This window comes from Ursus maritimus, unplaced genomic scaffold (genome assembly GCF_017311325.1).
Source record: "Ursus maritimus isolate PB19 unplaced genomic scaffold, ASM1731132v1 scaffold_3, whole genome shotgun sequence".
Lineage (NCBI taxonomy): Eukaryota > Metazoa > Chordata > Mammalia > Carnivora > Ursidae > Ursus > Ursus maritimus.
In genome coordinates, this window is record NW_024425563.1 from 41461277 (window position 1) to 41478161 (window position 16885).

The 16885-nt window shown below is 38.1% G+C and overlaps 1 protein-coding gene across 1 annotated transcript in view; it reads left to right on the plus strand.

Annotated features, from left to right (window-relative positions):
• DPY19L1 (dpy-19 like C-mannosyltransferase 1) overlaps window positions 1-16885 on the plus strand; it is an 89077-nt gene that overhangs the window by 19733 nt on the left and 52459 nt on the right. Inside the window, 3 exon segments of the mRNA XM_040644111.1 lie at window positions 2653-2790; window positions 4697-4817; window positions 5509-5602. Of these exon segments, the coding sequence (XP_040500045.1) occupies window positions 2653-2790; window positions 4697-4817; window positions 5509-5602 (353 nt within the window).

Sequence of the window (16885 nt, forward strand, 5' to 3'; positions counted from 1 at the left end):
ATAATATTTATTTGGTTTCTATGATCTTCTTACACTTCCTACAGGTAAGACAGGTGAATGCTTGATTTTTTTTCTTTTTAATTACCACTTTCTAGAAAAATGAGTTGGTTTGCTAGCATTTTCTTTTGGTAACCAATGGAATTCCTTCTTTTGGAGTATATCATTATGATCTGATGGATTTTAGCATGTTTTGTGAACTTACCTGTCTTAGCTGGTGAGAGCCCTTACAGTTGACTCTGCTCCCCTCGGACACATTATTATTCATTAGTATTCATTAGTATTCTGTAGTTTTCTTACTCTCTGGTACCATTAAGACATTTCCTTTCCAGACCTGGAATCATCCAGGGAGCCCTAATTGCTTTCAGTGGCAAATGGTATTTAGAGACCACAGATTTGGTGCTAGAGATGTTTATTGCTACTACAGCTGGCCCTTAGAACAACAAGGGGTTACAGGTGCTGACCCCCGTGCAGTCCAAAATCCACATATAACTTTTCACTCCTCCCAGTTTTAACTATTAATAGCCTACTGTTGACTGAAAGCCTTACCAATACCATAAACAGTCGATTAACATGTATTTTGTATGTTACATGTATTATATACTGTATTCTTTCAACAAAGTAAGCCAGAGAAAAGAAAATGTTATTAAGAAAGTCATAAGGAAGAGAAAATAAATTTACAGTCCCATACTCTATTTATCGAAAAAGGTCAGTGTGTACGTGAAGCTGCATAGTTCAAACCTGTGTTGTTCTACAGTCAACTGTATTTGATACTAGATTGGCCATTGTGTCTAAGCCTTTTTAGTAAACAGAATTAAGAAACAATTTTTAAATTATTTATTTATATTCATATTTTAAAATTCAAATTTAGGATTAGATGGTTTTTCCTTACTTTGTTTTAAATTTGTATCTTTACCGTTAGCCCAAGAATCTTGGTTTCATACTCCTTATTTTTGTGGAATAAAAGTACCAAAGGTATTATTCAAAGTAAGATGATTGAAAACATTTTAAGACTTCCTTGTATTTCTTTTTGACTTTAGAATATATTCCATTGGGGATGTACAGTAGAATTACTATATCTTAAAGCCTTTTGAAATCTTCTTCCAGCTTGATAGTTAATTCCTTTATTTTTATTTTGATATTTAGGGATTTAAAATTTTTCATTTTATAATTAAATAAGATGTTTACACGATTCTAAGAAACCTACAAAACAAGATAGGTCGTGGTGGTTTTCTACAGCTGCCATAACAAAAGTATAATAAACTAGGTGGCTTAAAGGACAGAGATTTATTCTCTCAGGGTTCTGGAGGCTAGAAGTCTCAAATCAAAGTGTTGGCAGGGCCGTGTTCTCACTGAAGGCTCTAGGGAGAATTCTTCCTTGCCTCTTCCTAGCTTCCTGTGGTTTCTGGCAATCCTTGGTATGCCTTGGCTGGCATCGGAAACACCATCACTCCACTCTCTGCCTCTGTCTTCATGGGGCACTTTTCCCATTGTCTCTGTGTTTAAGTTTCCCTCTTATTGTTAGGGTACCATTTATATTAGATGACCTCATTTTAATTTGACTACATCTGCCAGGAGCTTATTCCACATGGGTTCACATTTCTAGGTTCCAGTGGATATGAAATTCGGGTGGATATTATTCCACCTAGTACAGTAGGAAATATTTTTAAAAAATAGCGATAGGAAAGCTAAACACCATAATATCAAGAACCATTTTTTTCCTTTTCAATTAATATTGGGTATGCAAATCGCTTTCATAATTATGAGCCTTCAATCCGGTGTGGAGTTTGATAGCTCGTGGGTGCTGGCTACTAGAGCAGCTGTGGGCAAAATCGTATAGAAGGTGAAGTTTGTTTCCTGTGTTCATCTGTCGCAGCCAGTACTGCCACTTACACTGCCTCTCGAGGGGAGCAAGTACTGGTACTTGCTTATTTTTTGGTCCATGTATTATTCCAACCTCAATATCTGTCCTAATTCCCTCAAAATGAGAGTACCACTACTGTCCTTCCCTCCCCCCGCACCCCCAATCCACACAGCCTCCATCCTCCAGGGTTCTTACCTTTTTCTGAGCTGGAAGGAAGGAAAATAGTCTGTAAAATTAGTTGTCATCTGAATGTAACTTATATGTAATATATCAACATGTAGCCTTCCTAATATATTTGCATTTTTACATGTAAATCTGGAGGAAAGATGACTGATAGCACCATTTTGGGGATTCAAATAAGCAGTAAGGGGGGAAGATTTTTGGCTAGGGGAGATTTCTTGGATCACGGTAATTTAAATTCCATAGTTAACCACTCACTTGCCCTGTTCATAAGATAGCCTTTTCTAACACTTAAATTAGTATGGGATATGGAGTTTTCTTAAGTTACATATGTTGTCTGAGTTATGTATATTACTTTTTAAATGTTTTGAAACTATTTTTGAGATATTTTGTTCAATTATTTTAATTAAGACAAGATTATACTCAAATATGTAGTTCTTTTTTTATAACCTAAGATTGTATTAGTGATCAGAAACCATGAGAATAATTGTAGCTATTACTTGCTTGATTGCTTTGTTTTTCAAAAACAGTGTATTTAAGTTTTTTTAAGCTGGTAAGAGGCATAGGAATTATGCATTTTTTAATATAACTATAACATATGCTTGTTTCAGGGACTGTATTATTCTTACTTTAAGACTATTGTGGAAGCACCCTCATTTTTGAATGGAGTATGGATGATTATGAATGATAAACTGACTGAATACCCCCTTGTTATTAATACATTAAAAAGGTTCAATCTTTACCCTGAGGTAAGTTACTTTTTCAGTTGTGATTTTTTTGTTTTTTACTTTTTTAAAGTGTTATTTGCATTAAATGCTGATTCTAAATGTGAGGTGTAATTCCATATATTATATTTCATCTCATTTTTTAAAGAAGATGTGTATCTTGGAAAGGAATATGGAAAAAAGATTGTTATTAATTTTGGTGGGCTTTAACTGATTTCATGGAAACTGTTATGATTGCATGGTCTAGAAAAATTGAAAACTATCTAGATTCGGTGTGTTTGTAGGGATTACAGCAAGGAAGCACCATTACATGTCATTTGCCAAATAATGTTTCTTCCCTCTCTGGGATTCTTCACTTAATCGAATGCTTTTTTTTTGGGTGGAGTAGGGGAGAGGTGTGTCCACACAGGAGGTGAGGGAGGAAGGCAGTGATATCAGTAACTTTTTTGGCCTCTCCTTTACCATCCCTGCCTTCATCTGACACATCCCTAAGCATTGTCCAGGGCCAAGTTGAGATGTAACTTCTGCAGCGAGATCCTCCTTGACTTGATAGGAGGGTCATCTGTTAACACACTGCCCGCATGACTCCCCCTTCTTAGCTCGCTGATGTTGCTAGACAGCACGTGCTCGTGCCAGGGCCCTGGCTGCCTTGGACTCTGGGGATCTCAAGTCCAGGCTCAGTACCTGGACTTAGCGGGGCTCTCAGGCATTTCCCATTGAATGAGAGAAGTCCAGCTTCCACCCAGATTGGTGAAATAGCCGATTGATTAATGAGGAGATGGAGATAGAGACAACCACCAAGGTTCAGTGATGGTTTACTAATGTACTGTTTATTGAGTACGTTCTATGACCATGTGCACATTTACCTTTACAGAAATGGGATCACACAGCAAATATTTTTTTTAATAAGTGCTTTTTGTCTTTTAGAATATTTATAACAGTTTTCCTGTGTCATCTTTTCTTCCTCAGGATCAGTTTTAGTGGCTATATATATGTATATACAATTTCCCATTGTTTATTTAGTCCATCTTTTGTGAAAATATTCATTGTTTTCAACTTTTAAAATAGTCTAAAGCTACCATAAGCATCCTTGAAGCTAAATCTCTGTACATATCCTTATATTTTTAAAACTATAAATTTGTTGATGTGGAACTGTTTAGTTCAACAGAGTATATACTTTAATGATTTTGGTATGTGTTGCCAAAATGCTTTCTTGATAGAGTATACTAATCAAAATTACCATTGGCAGTGTTTTTGAAAATGCTTGTTTCCCTGAATCCCTGCCAATTTGGTAGACAAAAAAATTAAAATCACATGATATATTTTGTTCATTGCTATATATGTGTGTGTATATGTATTTCATTCCATGTTTACATTAAAAGTGTATTTTTAATTTTAAAAGTAATTGCTTATGCCTTTTGTCTATATTTCTGTTGAAATTCTATAAGAGCTCATTTATTACATGCTGGATATTAATACCATGCTATCTGGGTAAACATTTTCTCCCAGCCTTTTGTTTGCCTTTTAACTTTGTGTATGACCTGTATATATTTTTTCTGTATAGAAATTATCTATTCACATCTTGAGAAATTAGATCTACTCAAGAAAACAGAGTATCTATTTGTTCAAGTTTTCTTTTGTGTACCTTAGTAGAATATTATACCTTTTGAAAAATATAAATCTTGTGTTTCATGTTATATATTTTATTCTTACCCATGGGGGGAGAGTTGAAGACTGACCATTGAAGAATCTGTGTAGGGGATTGTAAGGCTTATTTTACTAGATTTAAAGGGAGCTAAGTAGATGGTAGAGGAAAGGAAAATTTGATAATTATCAAAATATCTCAAAAATATTCTAGTAATGAAACTGTTGATGATAATATCTTTTCTCTAAAAAATCTAAAAAAAAGTCTCTATTTAAAAAAAAATAGGTAATCTTAGCCAGCTGGTACCGGATTTATACCAAAATAATGGACTTGATTGGTCTTCAAACCAAGATATGTTGGACGGTGACCAGAGGAGAAGGACTCAGTCCTATTGAAAGCTGTGAAGGCAAGTTTCTTTCCATGATATTGTCCAGTTATTTGTGGGAGCACATTAAACTTAGTGATATAAAGAACCATTTTATTATGCTTATGGATTCTGCAGGTGAGGAATTTGGGCAGGGGATAGTAGGGTTGGTTTGTTCCTATCATGTCGGAGGCTTCTGCTAGACTCAAGTGGCTTGGGAAGACTGAAATTGATTGGAGACTGCTTCACTTACATTCTAGCTCCTGGGCTGAGGTCCCTGCGAGGCTGGGCTCCGTTGGGACTGTCAACTGGGACACCTACATAATGCCCTTTCCATGCCCCCTGGGCTTTTGTATAGCATAGTACCTCCGGGTAGTCAGGCTCCAAGTTAGACACTGCTTGGCCTCTTTTAGCCTTAGAAGTCACATGGTAGGGTCCCTGCCATCATCTGTTGAGGCAGTCACAAGCCCAGCTGGGCTCAAAAGAGGAGCAGAGACCCCTGTACCTCTACAGGAGGCGTGTCCATGAATTGGCAGCCCTGTTTAAAAACCACCGCAGCTAGTGTCGTGTTCTCATCTTTGTTCGGCAGTAGTGTCACGTGTTCATATGGGAACCAAGGCAACCATTTAATATATCTGTGCCATTTTCAAAATAAGCACATTTTAATATAAATTGCCAGACACACAAAGTAATTTATAGTTAGAACATATGCTTTTTTTTTTTATTTTTAAAGGATTGGGAGATCCTGCTTGCTTTTATGTTGCTGTAATTTTTATTTTAAATGGACTAATGATGGCATTATTCTTCATATATGGCACATATTTAAGGTAAGACCATTCATTGAGAATATATTGGTATGTGTTATAATACTATGTACTAAAATAATAAAAATAGTGAGGTAAAGATGAACTTGCAGTTCAGTTCTATAACAATGTTATTTCTAATACATCTGCTTATAGATACAAAATTCTTTCCCATTTGAATGATTTCACCATTGGCATAGTCAGCCAAACTTAAAATAATTTTAGATGCTTAAATAGAGAATGGTGGGGATATTGGATAAATTTTAAATATTCACAGGCTTTTGAGCATAAGCAGTATATTGTTTACATAAAATATAAGGAAAGGACCACTCATTATCAAATGGTGTTAATGACTCTATTTTGCTGACATTAAAATGGAAATATATTCTAAACAGATATTTAATATTTGACCTGATTAACTTCATAGTCCAGCAATATTCCTTAAACTAAAAGGATTGACAAATTTTTTTTTTTTTAAAGATTTTATTTATTTATTCAACAGAGATAGAGACAGCCAGCGAGAGAGGGAACACAAGCAGGGGGAGTGGGAGAGGAAGAAGCAGGCTCATAGCGGAGGAGCCTGATGTGGGGCTCGATCCCATAACACCGGGATCACGCCCTGAGCCGAAGGCAGACGCTTTAATCGCTGTGCCACCCAGGCGCCCCAGGATTGACAAATTTTTAAAGGGTTTTTATGTTTCTTTTTCTTTTATTTTTGACAGTTTGTTACATTGTATACTTGTTTGAACTATTTTACCTTGAGAGTATCTTTAGAATTTTCTTTTTTTATTGCTTACTGATTTCTTGTAGTACAGAAGTGTGAGCATAGGTATATTATTTTCCATTTGGGTTAATGAGTTTGAATCTGCTATTATCCTATATCTTTGCTTTGGAAGTATGGCATTTTCAGTTTAGTACCTCAGAGATCTGCTGCATTCCTAGCTCAGTGTTTGAGCAGATAACGGTTACTTGATAAATATTTGTAAAATGAAGAAGTTATTAGAAGATCAATTTAGAGTATATTTGCATATAGATTTAAGATACTTTGATGCTAATATTTCTGATTTAGCTATAGGAAAGTTCTTTTAATTATGTCACTGGGGGAGACTGAAATGAAAATGCATGATTAAAAGATGAGGTGGAAAATTTTGTTTTTGGAACAAGACACACAGATAACCAAAAGTATATGGTAATCAGAAGAGGAAGCTGACTTGAAAGAGAGCAAGGCCAGTGTGCCTTGTATCATGATGAGCCAAAGGTCTCTATCTTGGGGGGGAATTTATCATTCCGCTAAGTACTAGTGGATAGCTTTACTGCATTTGGGAGATTTGATTTTGAGTAAGAGAAGTTAAAATATGGAACATGGCAATGTTGCGAAATTGCTGATCTATAGTTATGCTGCTTTTTTGAAAGAAGAATTGAAATTGAGAGAAGAATTTCTAAACATTTATTAAATATTTAGTATCATTTTCTTTTCTTTTTTTTTTTTAAAGATTTTATTTATTTATTTGACAGAGATAGAGACAGCCAGCGAGAGAGGGAACACAAGCAGGGGGAGTGGGAGAGGAAGAAGCAAGCTCATAGCGGAGGAGCCTGATGTGGGGCTCGATCCCAGAATGCCAGGATCACGCCCTGAGCCGAAGGCAGATGCTTAACCGCTGTGCCACCCAGGCGCCCCATTTAGTATCATTTTCTTATCATGCTTGTTATAACCATCGTTTCAAAGGCCAAAGGTACAACATTTGCTGTGGAGAGTATGATGTTCTGGTTTTGACTGAGAGGTTCTGGGTGGTTTGGGCCCTGACCTGAGATTTCTTGGTCTTCAGCCCCAACAGTCCCCAGACAGCAGTTTTCTCCCTGCATAGGAGATACGTGTGCCATTTGTCCAAGCAACATAAAGTACAGACCAAGTGGCTTCTTTTGGAGATGGCATGCTTGGGTTTTGAAAGCTTGTGGTCGGGTGGAGTGGGAGTGGGAGATGGTGCTGGCTGTGTGTCAGTGGTAGACAGACAGCAAGGATAAAGTGCTTATAATGCTGGAGGCAGGAGATATTTGTTCTGTGTGGAGGGTTGCTTTAACTGTGTTTTAGAGGGTCAGAGCATTTTGGGTATGTTGGGGAGAAAAGAATCCCAGGGAGAGGCAAAGGTGGACATCCTGGGATGTAGAAAGCGGATCAGCTTTGCTAGGATGCAGATTATTAAGGGCCGTTGTAGAAGATGAAGACTGAAGAAGTGGGTTGGGCTGGTTGATGAATGAGGTTGGCTGGTCTGAGACTATTCCAAAGCCAGTGAGGGAAATGAGAAGTTTAACCAATAGAGGGCCAGGATTCAAGCTGAACTATGATCTCATGAGACCCTTGACTTTTCCCGTCATCGAAGTTAGCTGGTGACTACTTCAGCATACTGTGTGTCAAACTGCAAGGTAATTTTAGAATCACTTTAGTGGGCTTGGCCTAGGATTGTTTTTTTACATGAAAAAGTAAAGATTATAAACATAAATAACAGAGTATACAGCACTTTGTAAGATAGGTGTTATTTAGAGAAATTTCTATTTGTTGATACGCGTCTACGCGTACATGTGCTGAGTTATAGTGTAAAGTCTCATTTTTTGTAGTTGGAGTGTCAAAAAAAATCTGTAGACCATTGTTTAGGGTAGCAGGAGGGAGTGACTTTGCCTTAAAAGCATTTGAGTCTTGGGGCGCCTGGGTGGCTCAGTCAGTTAAGCGTTCGACTCTTGATTTTGGTTCAGGTCATGATCTCATGGTTGTGAGATCAAACCCTGAGTCTGGCTTTGTGCTGGCTGGGTGTGGAGCCTGCTTACAATCCTCTCTCTCCCTCTCCCCTTCGTCCTTTCCTCCTGCTCCCTCTCACACTCTCTCTCTCTCTCAAAAAAAAAAAAAAAGGCATTTGAGCCTTTCCAGGTAGCTGTTTTTGGTTTCTCTTCCTAGCTCCAAGGGTTGCAGCCTGTTTCAACTTCACCCATTTGACTGCTCTGGGCTCTAGTTGGCCCCTTTCTGTGTCCTTGACCCTTGGACCCCCCCCCCCCCCCCGGAGTGGTCTGCCTTATGTGGCTGTGTCTGGATGTAGCCACTGCATTGGTGGCACACGTTTTCATTTCTCTAGCTCTCCCTTTGCTTTGTTTGCGAGTGTTTTTTTTTTTTTTTTACCCCTGAATAATCACTTTAGCTCTATCCGGACACATCCTAAACTCGTTTCTTCCCAGCCCCGAATGAGCATCGAGTTCTCCTACATTATAGAGCTCCTTGTATTCAGGGAGCCTTGAGTACTGCACTGTGCCTTGAGGGCGGGTGTGTAAATTAGATTCCAGTGGAGATCCTGGTTTATATTGTGTTGAATAAAGTCTTCTGTCACTTCTTTTCTATCAGTCTTTTTCATCATATTTTAAAGTGTTCTTGACTTGAGTATTTTTAGAGGTCTCATATTGCTAGGTAGTTCTTATTGTTTTCTTCCTTGATAGTTTTGTCACCCTTCGAACTTTATAAAGTGGGATGAAGCTGCAGACTTCTTAACATGTGGGTTAAGAATAAAGAGGAGGATATCTATAATTGTGGTTAGACTCTTTTTATAAGTTGTATTATATAAATTTACAGGCAGATTGAGTATGACATTTTTACTCCAGAAGTATATTTCTTTTAAAATAGTAAGATATAAGTTTTCTGAAGTCAGATAAGCCAGTCCATTTCACAAAAAATGAAAGTGGAAGAGAAAATAGAAAACACAGCCAAATGGTGAAATGGGGCTGGGCTGCCAAGCTCTGACTTGAAGAGATGAAGTCAGACGCTTGTGCAAACACGGCCTATTCTTGTTGTACCTCTTCTTCTGGAATTCTCAGTATTTTGGTATTTTTAAAAACAAAACACACGTTGTTAATTGTTTTCTAAAAGCCGTGTTGTTAATGCATAATTACAGTTATTTATTTCATAAGATGCCTTGACATGTGTCAGCTACAAGCAGTTTCTGGAGGCCAGTTGCTTAAGACCTGGTGTGTGTAAGTCTCTCTTCTGCAGGGAGGAGGGCTCCCTGAGGGAGCCTTCAGGGACCTTTAGGAGCTCAGCCGAGCTAGGTAGGAGAGGGAGTTGAGCTGCCAGGTATTGGAGTAGTCATTTAAAACAGCAAGCCAAAAGCGAAAGAGTTTAGCCTTTTATTACTTACTGTGATGGTGTAATAAGATTCTAAAACTGGAGAAAACAGACTCCCCCTAGTCCATTTCCCCCCATGGAACAGTGCCTTGGTTGAGAATCGAGGAATCAGTGCAGACATGGAGGTCATCTCACTGTTGAGGAAGCCCTGAACAAAAGGCGCCAGCAGTTTTATGGACCCTGAAGTGGGAGGGGGGAAGGTGGGGGGGGGATGGCTAGAATGGAAAAGTACTGGATACTGAGTCAGACTGGGGAAAAATGTCTTCAGGGTTGCCCCCTCTTACCCTTCCGTAAGGGGACCTCCGCCCAAAGTCTCAGATAAAGAGACCTAGGAATAAAGGTGCTAGGGTTAGGAATGTAAAGATGTGAAGGGCATGACTGGCCAGGGCATCCTGAGTCCTCAGAGACTGCATTGTGCTGGCCATGAACCACGTCTGCGTGGGGAGGGTAGCTGTCTTAGTGAGGCCTGTCAGGTAAACCTTTGTAATTATCTGTGGTTGGGCCTCAGAAATCATAAATGGGTTTTTAATTAGGGGCCCAACTCCATAGGGCATTAGTAAGCAAGGTCATGAGCTAGTCTTAGGATAGATGTAGGACTCATTTGGCAGGGAGGTCTGGAAGAAATGTAGTGTGGTCCTGGTCCTGAATGTCCAGCAGAAATATTGTGAGGGGGAAGAGTTGTCCTCTGTTTCCAAATTCACCACCGTGTACCCTGGCTCTCAAGAGCATACCAAAGCAGAATAATTTCTGCAGGTGAAATGAGTGTCTTTAGCTGACGCCAACAGTAAGACATGTAGAAGCCAAGACAAAATATTGACAACAGTCTGGTCCAGGCTCACTGGGGCATTATTCTCAGGTTAAATAAAACATGAGGGTCTGGGCGTGAGTCAGTGCTTGCTTCTGGACTGACTGCTTTCTGTTGTTTGGTGTTTATCTGTCACATTGGCATTTTCCTTCACTATCCAGAGTTCTTTCATTGTTCTCTTATAATGGGATCTCTTATGCCATATTCTATGTATTCCTCTTTCTTGGTTTATTTTTTGCTCTGGTACATTGTCCATCTTCTAGAAGTTTTTGAGAATGAGTGGATGGGACGTAAATTTTTGAGACCTTGTATATTTGAAAATGTCTTTATTTTGTCTTCATGTTTGATTGATAGCTTTGCTGAGTATTGAACTCCAGATTGGAAATCATTTTCCTTCAGAATTTTGAAGGTGTCACACGATTGTTGCTTCACGTGGTGCTGTTCAGGCGTTCCTAAATTATTCGGATTCCTAAACTTTTGTGTGTGACCTTTTCTTCCCTTTTCTGAAAGATTGTAGAACCTTCTCTTTGTCTCCATGGTTCTGAAATTTCACAATATGTCTCACTGTAGATCTGTTCCCATTTTTTATCTTGGACGTGTGACACATTGCTTCAAAAGTCTTGCACTTTATGCCCTTAATTTCAGGGAAATTTTCTTGGATTATTTCTTCACTTCATTCCTTCTGTTTTTGCTTTCAGAACTTTTGTTATTTGGATATTGCATTTCCTGATCCTCTAATTTTCATATATTTTCCCATTTTTAATATCATTATTCCTCTACAATCTAGGAAATTTTGTTGATTTTATTTTGCCAACTCTTTTATTCAGTTTTTCATTTGTTATCTTCTAATTTTCAAGAATTTTCATTTGTTCTGTGTATGTTCCTTTTTTAAAAAATAGTATTTTTGTTTCATGGATTCAATATTTTTCTCTCTGAAGATACTAATGATTTTTTTCCTTCCCTAAGTAATTTGGTATCTTCTAGTTCACTTTTTTAAATCTTTCGGTCTTTACCTACCATGTTAGAAGTTTTCCTTAGCTGTCTGGCTATCCTAGGCTGTCATGATTGAGATTGGAGGACAAAAAAGCTGTATGGGAGCTCCAGATCGTGGGTGGAACCTGTTAACATTGAGTTTTTATATAATTTGAATAAATGATGTGGGAAGAACTTAGAGTGACTGCCAGTTCTTTGGTTTGCCTTTGGATGTAAAAGCAAATTTAATGTAACAAAGGTTTTTCGGGGTTGTAATAGCGAAGTAAAGTGTTTCATAAGTTAACTGGAATGCAAGATTATAGAATTTTTAAGAAGTGCCTGGGTAGAAGGGAGAACACCTAAATGACTTAGGAGGCATTGTCTTCTATGTGAGAATACAATAAAATAATTCTTGCAAGGCACCTAGAAGAATGCCTGCTTTCAGAAGATAGTTTTTAATTGAATGAAGCAAATAAATAAGTTATTGGGAAAAAACTTAGCTCTTGATTACTATTTACGAAAGGCACAAAAAATAATATAATATTATCTATCATGTAAAGCTTTTATTAACATTTTACCAATTTGGGAAATATTTTCTCAGTGGACTCATCTGAAGCTTTTCTTCTGCAGATTCCACTCTTTTTTTTTTTTTTTCAAATTTTAGTCTTAAGATTATTTGTTTACTGAAGAAATATGTATCTAGCACCTTAAGAGGTAACTCTGAGGAAACAGAGTAACAGGAAAGTTATGCATCTCTCCTAGGGTCAGACTTGGGCAGCAAACAGTGTGGTTAAGTGTCATTTGCTGAGATAATGACCTAAAAAGGGACAGGTTTTAGAGAAAAGATGCCAGTATTTTCAACCAATAACTTTCATCAATTTATGCATACTGAAGAGAAATACTTATCTTTTAAATATTCATATACAACTGTTAGAGCAAGTGATTAAAGACGTGCTAAAAGGCCAAGTTAATAGAACATTCCAAAAGCAAAAAACAACAAAACAAACAACCCGCAGCAACAGCATGGAGCTGAGAACGTTTGAGCTGATGTCATTCATAGCTTATTTAAGACATATTTTTGGCCAAAAATCCAGGCTGCATAAACAATAATGCTTGATTTTCTAATGAAGCATGAACAACAGAAAAATCTCAAATAAAACAATGGAAGCAAAGCAAAATTGGCATAAAGAATAAGAAGTTCAACTTTGCCTTAAAACAAGTACGGGAAGGGGAAAGTGTAGATTGATTGATATAAAGAATTGATATGAAAAGCTACTCTGTTCTGCCACAGAGTCTAAAAAGGACACTGAGTCACTTCATAGATAACTTGGGCTGGATCATGAGAAGAAAATAGAGAAACTGGTTATATTAACTATGACTATTCACTTTCACTATTGAGGACAGAAAGGGGGAATGTTAGTAAGCAAAATCAAAAGGAAGATTTGGCATACAGACTAATCTACCATGCCTTCAGGGCTTCTGGGACACATCTAGAAATAAAGTAGTTAAAAATTCTTTCTGGTGTCAAAGAAGCATGAACCTTCAATAACCAAAGAAAATAATAGAGTAGAGTAGAAAATCAGAGGAGGAATACATTATGCTCTGTGACTGGTTGGTTCGTCCTGTGGAAGAAAAGGCATTTTCTGGTGACTAGCTATGTCTACAAGAGAATGGACAGGCTTTTCTGACAAGAGCTGAGAAGCCATGGAGTGGCATGGCTTCTCAGTGTATCCAACAGAGTGGAGACAGAGAAAGGTAATATTCCAGAGGAGGAAGACATCAGAGACAGATCAGAGTGACCACAGTGGTACAGAGCAGCAGACATTAAATCTAGAGAAGTTCATAAAATGGATCATTGAAAAGTTCTCAAAAAGCCACCTCAGTGTGATAGAGGGAATGGAAAAGAGAAACAGGGGACCCTGGACCCTGACTCTGTGAGTTAAGACTCTAGACGTGCTCTTGACGAAGGAGAACAGATGTGAATTATGAAGAATGAACTGGAGTATTGGGAGAGAACTTCTGTGAGGGGGCAAGTGGGAGAAGTGAGCTCAGAGGAGCAGGCTTTCATGAAAGATCCCAGATGGTGTCTGAAAGTAGCAATAGAGGAAGCTTCGGCCTCAGCCCTGGGCCTTAAGCCATACAGGAGCATGGTGCCATGAGGAAGGGAAACTTCTCCTCAGAGGAGGGTAAAGTTTCGAGGTTGGAGAGGGAAGCATCCGGGTGGAGGCTGAGGGTTCCTGGAAGGATTGTTCACCATGGAACAGAGGTTCTTGAGGGCACAGGAAAAGGTCTGGATGGGGAGTCAAGCAGTGTGGTGGATGGGTCACCGTAGAGGCTCCACTGGACACATGGCACTGATGATGAGCAGGAGCCTGTGTCCAGGCCAGTGACCAAGGATAGCAGTGATGGAAAGTGTGGTGTGTGCGACTGAAAGTGCCCCTCTCCTCAAAAAGGAATGCCAGCCAACTTGTGATTGGATAGTTTTTATGTTCTCATTTACTCCTCAGGTACCTTTTGACTCTGTACCATAGACAAGGCTCAGACCCTGTATTAGGCACAGTGGGAGCTACCATGATGAACTGGGAAGTTCACAGTCTAGTAGAAATCTGTTTCTTGGCCCTGGCAGACAAAGAGTTAAATTAAAGGCGTTGATTAGTTGACTGTCACAGACTGGAAGGACTAAGCTGAGACCTTTCCTAGCCTTCCTGATTGTCATTCTTGTTCCTCACCTTTACTTTCTGTGACTTTCTTTTATGCTCCAGAGAAGCCAGAGGATGTGTAAGTTTAGGGGAAGATGTTCAGCTCTCAGCAGGCCTGCTGGGCATTTCTTCATCTGGCTAGCAAGGTGCTTAGGCCTTTCATATCAAATTTGAGACTGGAATTCTCTTAATTCAGTTATTTCCACATTATTCTCTGATCTTCTCTTTCGAAAGCATTCATACAGCAAAAGTTATATAACTCACTCCAAGAGTTATTTAATAACATTTTGAATTAACTATTACTTTTTCTCCTTGAATGTTGAACTTCATACGTTTTATCATTTTTTTGATAGAGGTACAAGGGTCAGTGATTAAGCCTACCGAAATACGATGATTGATTTGAATCCATGTTACTTAAAGATGTGAGAAAGAAGAGAATTGTAAATTATTAAATGTCAGAACTGAAAAGTATTTATAAGCTCTTTTACACGCTTACCCCTTCATTTTATACCTGAGGAAATCGAGGCTCAAAAGGTGAATGAGATGTATGAGTAAATGTGCAAACTTAGACTACTTTAAAATTTGCACAGTGGGAGCTTTCATATTTTCTGACAGTTGGTGGTAATATTGCAGAAGAAGCTTTTTTTTTTTTTTTTTTAACCACTAGGGAATGCTGAAATATCAACTGATCAACTGTAATGGGGGAAAAATCAGTCTTAAGTTTTCTGATTATTACATCTTTTCTGTTTAGCAAAATAGAATGACCTATGTGATAGTCTGTAAGGACTGGAGGGGAAGGGGGTAAATGCTGGGGACACTATTTTAGACTTACTGCAAGTCACACCATTTCAAAATGATTGTAAGTCAGATATTTCTTGTAGAGAAGCAAATTTTATTCTCCCCTTCTAGCTCTGCAGGGCATGAAAGTGTCCCAGAAAATCTGCCTGCCTCGTTAGTTAAGCAAAGCTATCTGTGTTTGTGGAAGATGCTGGGCCATAACCTGTCTTGTGGTTATTTGCTGAAAAGGGAGTGATGACACACTGATTATGCCTTTGGGAAAATGTCCGGTCTCAGAGCCCCACGGGTCGTATGGCACTCGAGGGAGGGTGGGAGACTTCTTGAGCAGACCCCATCACGAGATTTGGTCGGGAAGTTGGACTGGGGATTCTTCTGTCCTTGTCCTCTTTTTATCCCTGACCCTGTCTTTACTGTGCCATTAAAAAAAATTGAATTTAAAAAATTTCAGTTTTGACTCTTATTCTGTTCAGGGTATTTTTAAAAGGGAATTTTACATTAATTTCCTAAAGTGTTATTGTTGCTATTGTTTTTCAATCTCTCTTGTGTCGGTTGTTTTGGATTAAAATCAGAGGATGAGGTGTCTTTCCAGCCAGGTGCTCCAGGTGCTATGCAAATCATGTATGTTCTCTGTATAGTCAAAGTACTGTATAGATCCATAAAATCGAGCTTATCGATTATCTTATTCAGATCCTTGGTATGTTTTCTTTAGCTTATATGACCTGCCAAAGTCTGAAAGTGTTAAAATACTGTACTATGATCAGATTTTATATCCCTCTATTTTTAGTAGTTTTAGCTCTACGATATCTGGTGGCTGTATTGCTTGTCCATAACATTTTTACTTAAAGAAATATAATTAGAATTGGGTAAATGGAGAGAGACATACTATCCAACTGAATGGGCAGACCTACTGTCATATAAATGACAATTCTTCCAGAATTGTATGTAAATTTAATGACATCTGATCAGAAATCCAACACATTGTTGTGTGTGGGAAGGGGCACTGGTTAGAATTACCTTAAAAAATGTTAAAAGAGAACTTAGGGGTGGGGAACTTTCCTTATCATGTGTTAAAATTACCATAATGCTACAGTAATGAAAACACTGTGATATAAAAAATATAGAATTAAATCAATTGACTGGAATTAACAGATTCTAGTACTGTGAGAAATTAATGTATGGTAAAGGCTGAGTTTCATTACAACAGAAAAAGGAATGTTTATTTGATAAATGGTGTTAGCATAATTGGCTGTTTCAAAGAGAACAAGATTAGGGCTTTACACATACATTTCTGTGGGTGAAAGATGTAAATGTAAAATACAATGATACTAGAAGATAGTTTAGAACACTGTGTCATTTTGAGGTAGGAAAGATTTTCACAGACAAGACAGGGAATGCAGAAGAAATAAAGGAAAATATTGACATTTAACTACATCAAATTTAAAATTTCTTTTTGGCAGAATACACTATAATTTATATCAAAATACTTAATCACACATATAACAGTCAAAAAATTGATACCCTTAATCTGTGAATAGGGAAACAGGTGATCCAATGGAAAAATGGACAAGAATGTAAACAGACAATTCACAGAAGAGAAAATGCACATTGTCCCAAAAACCCATTAAAATGATGCCCCAAACTAGTAGGCAAGAGGTACAAATCAAAATATCAGTGAGAAAAAAGTTTCCACCTACCCAATGGGCAAAATATAAAAGGGTCTGGACACATCAGATGCTGTGTTCTGGAGAAGCAGACACTTCACACACTGTGGTGGGGGGTGCTGTGGACTGGTATGGCATTTTCTGGTTCACATTCTTTGACTTGGTAGCTTCACAGTTAGGTCTGTCCTATAGAAATAAAAGCACTGGTATTTA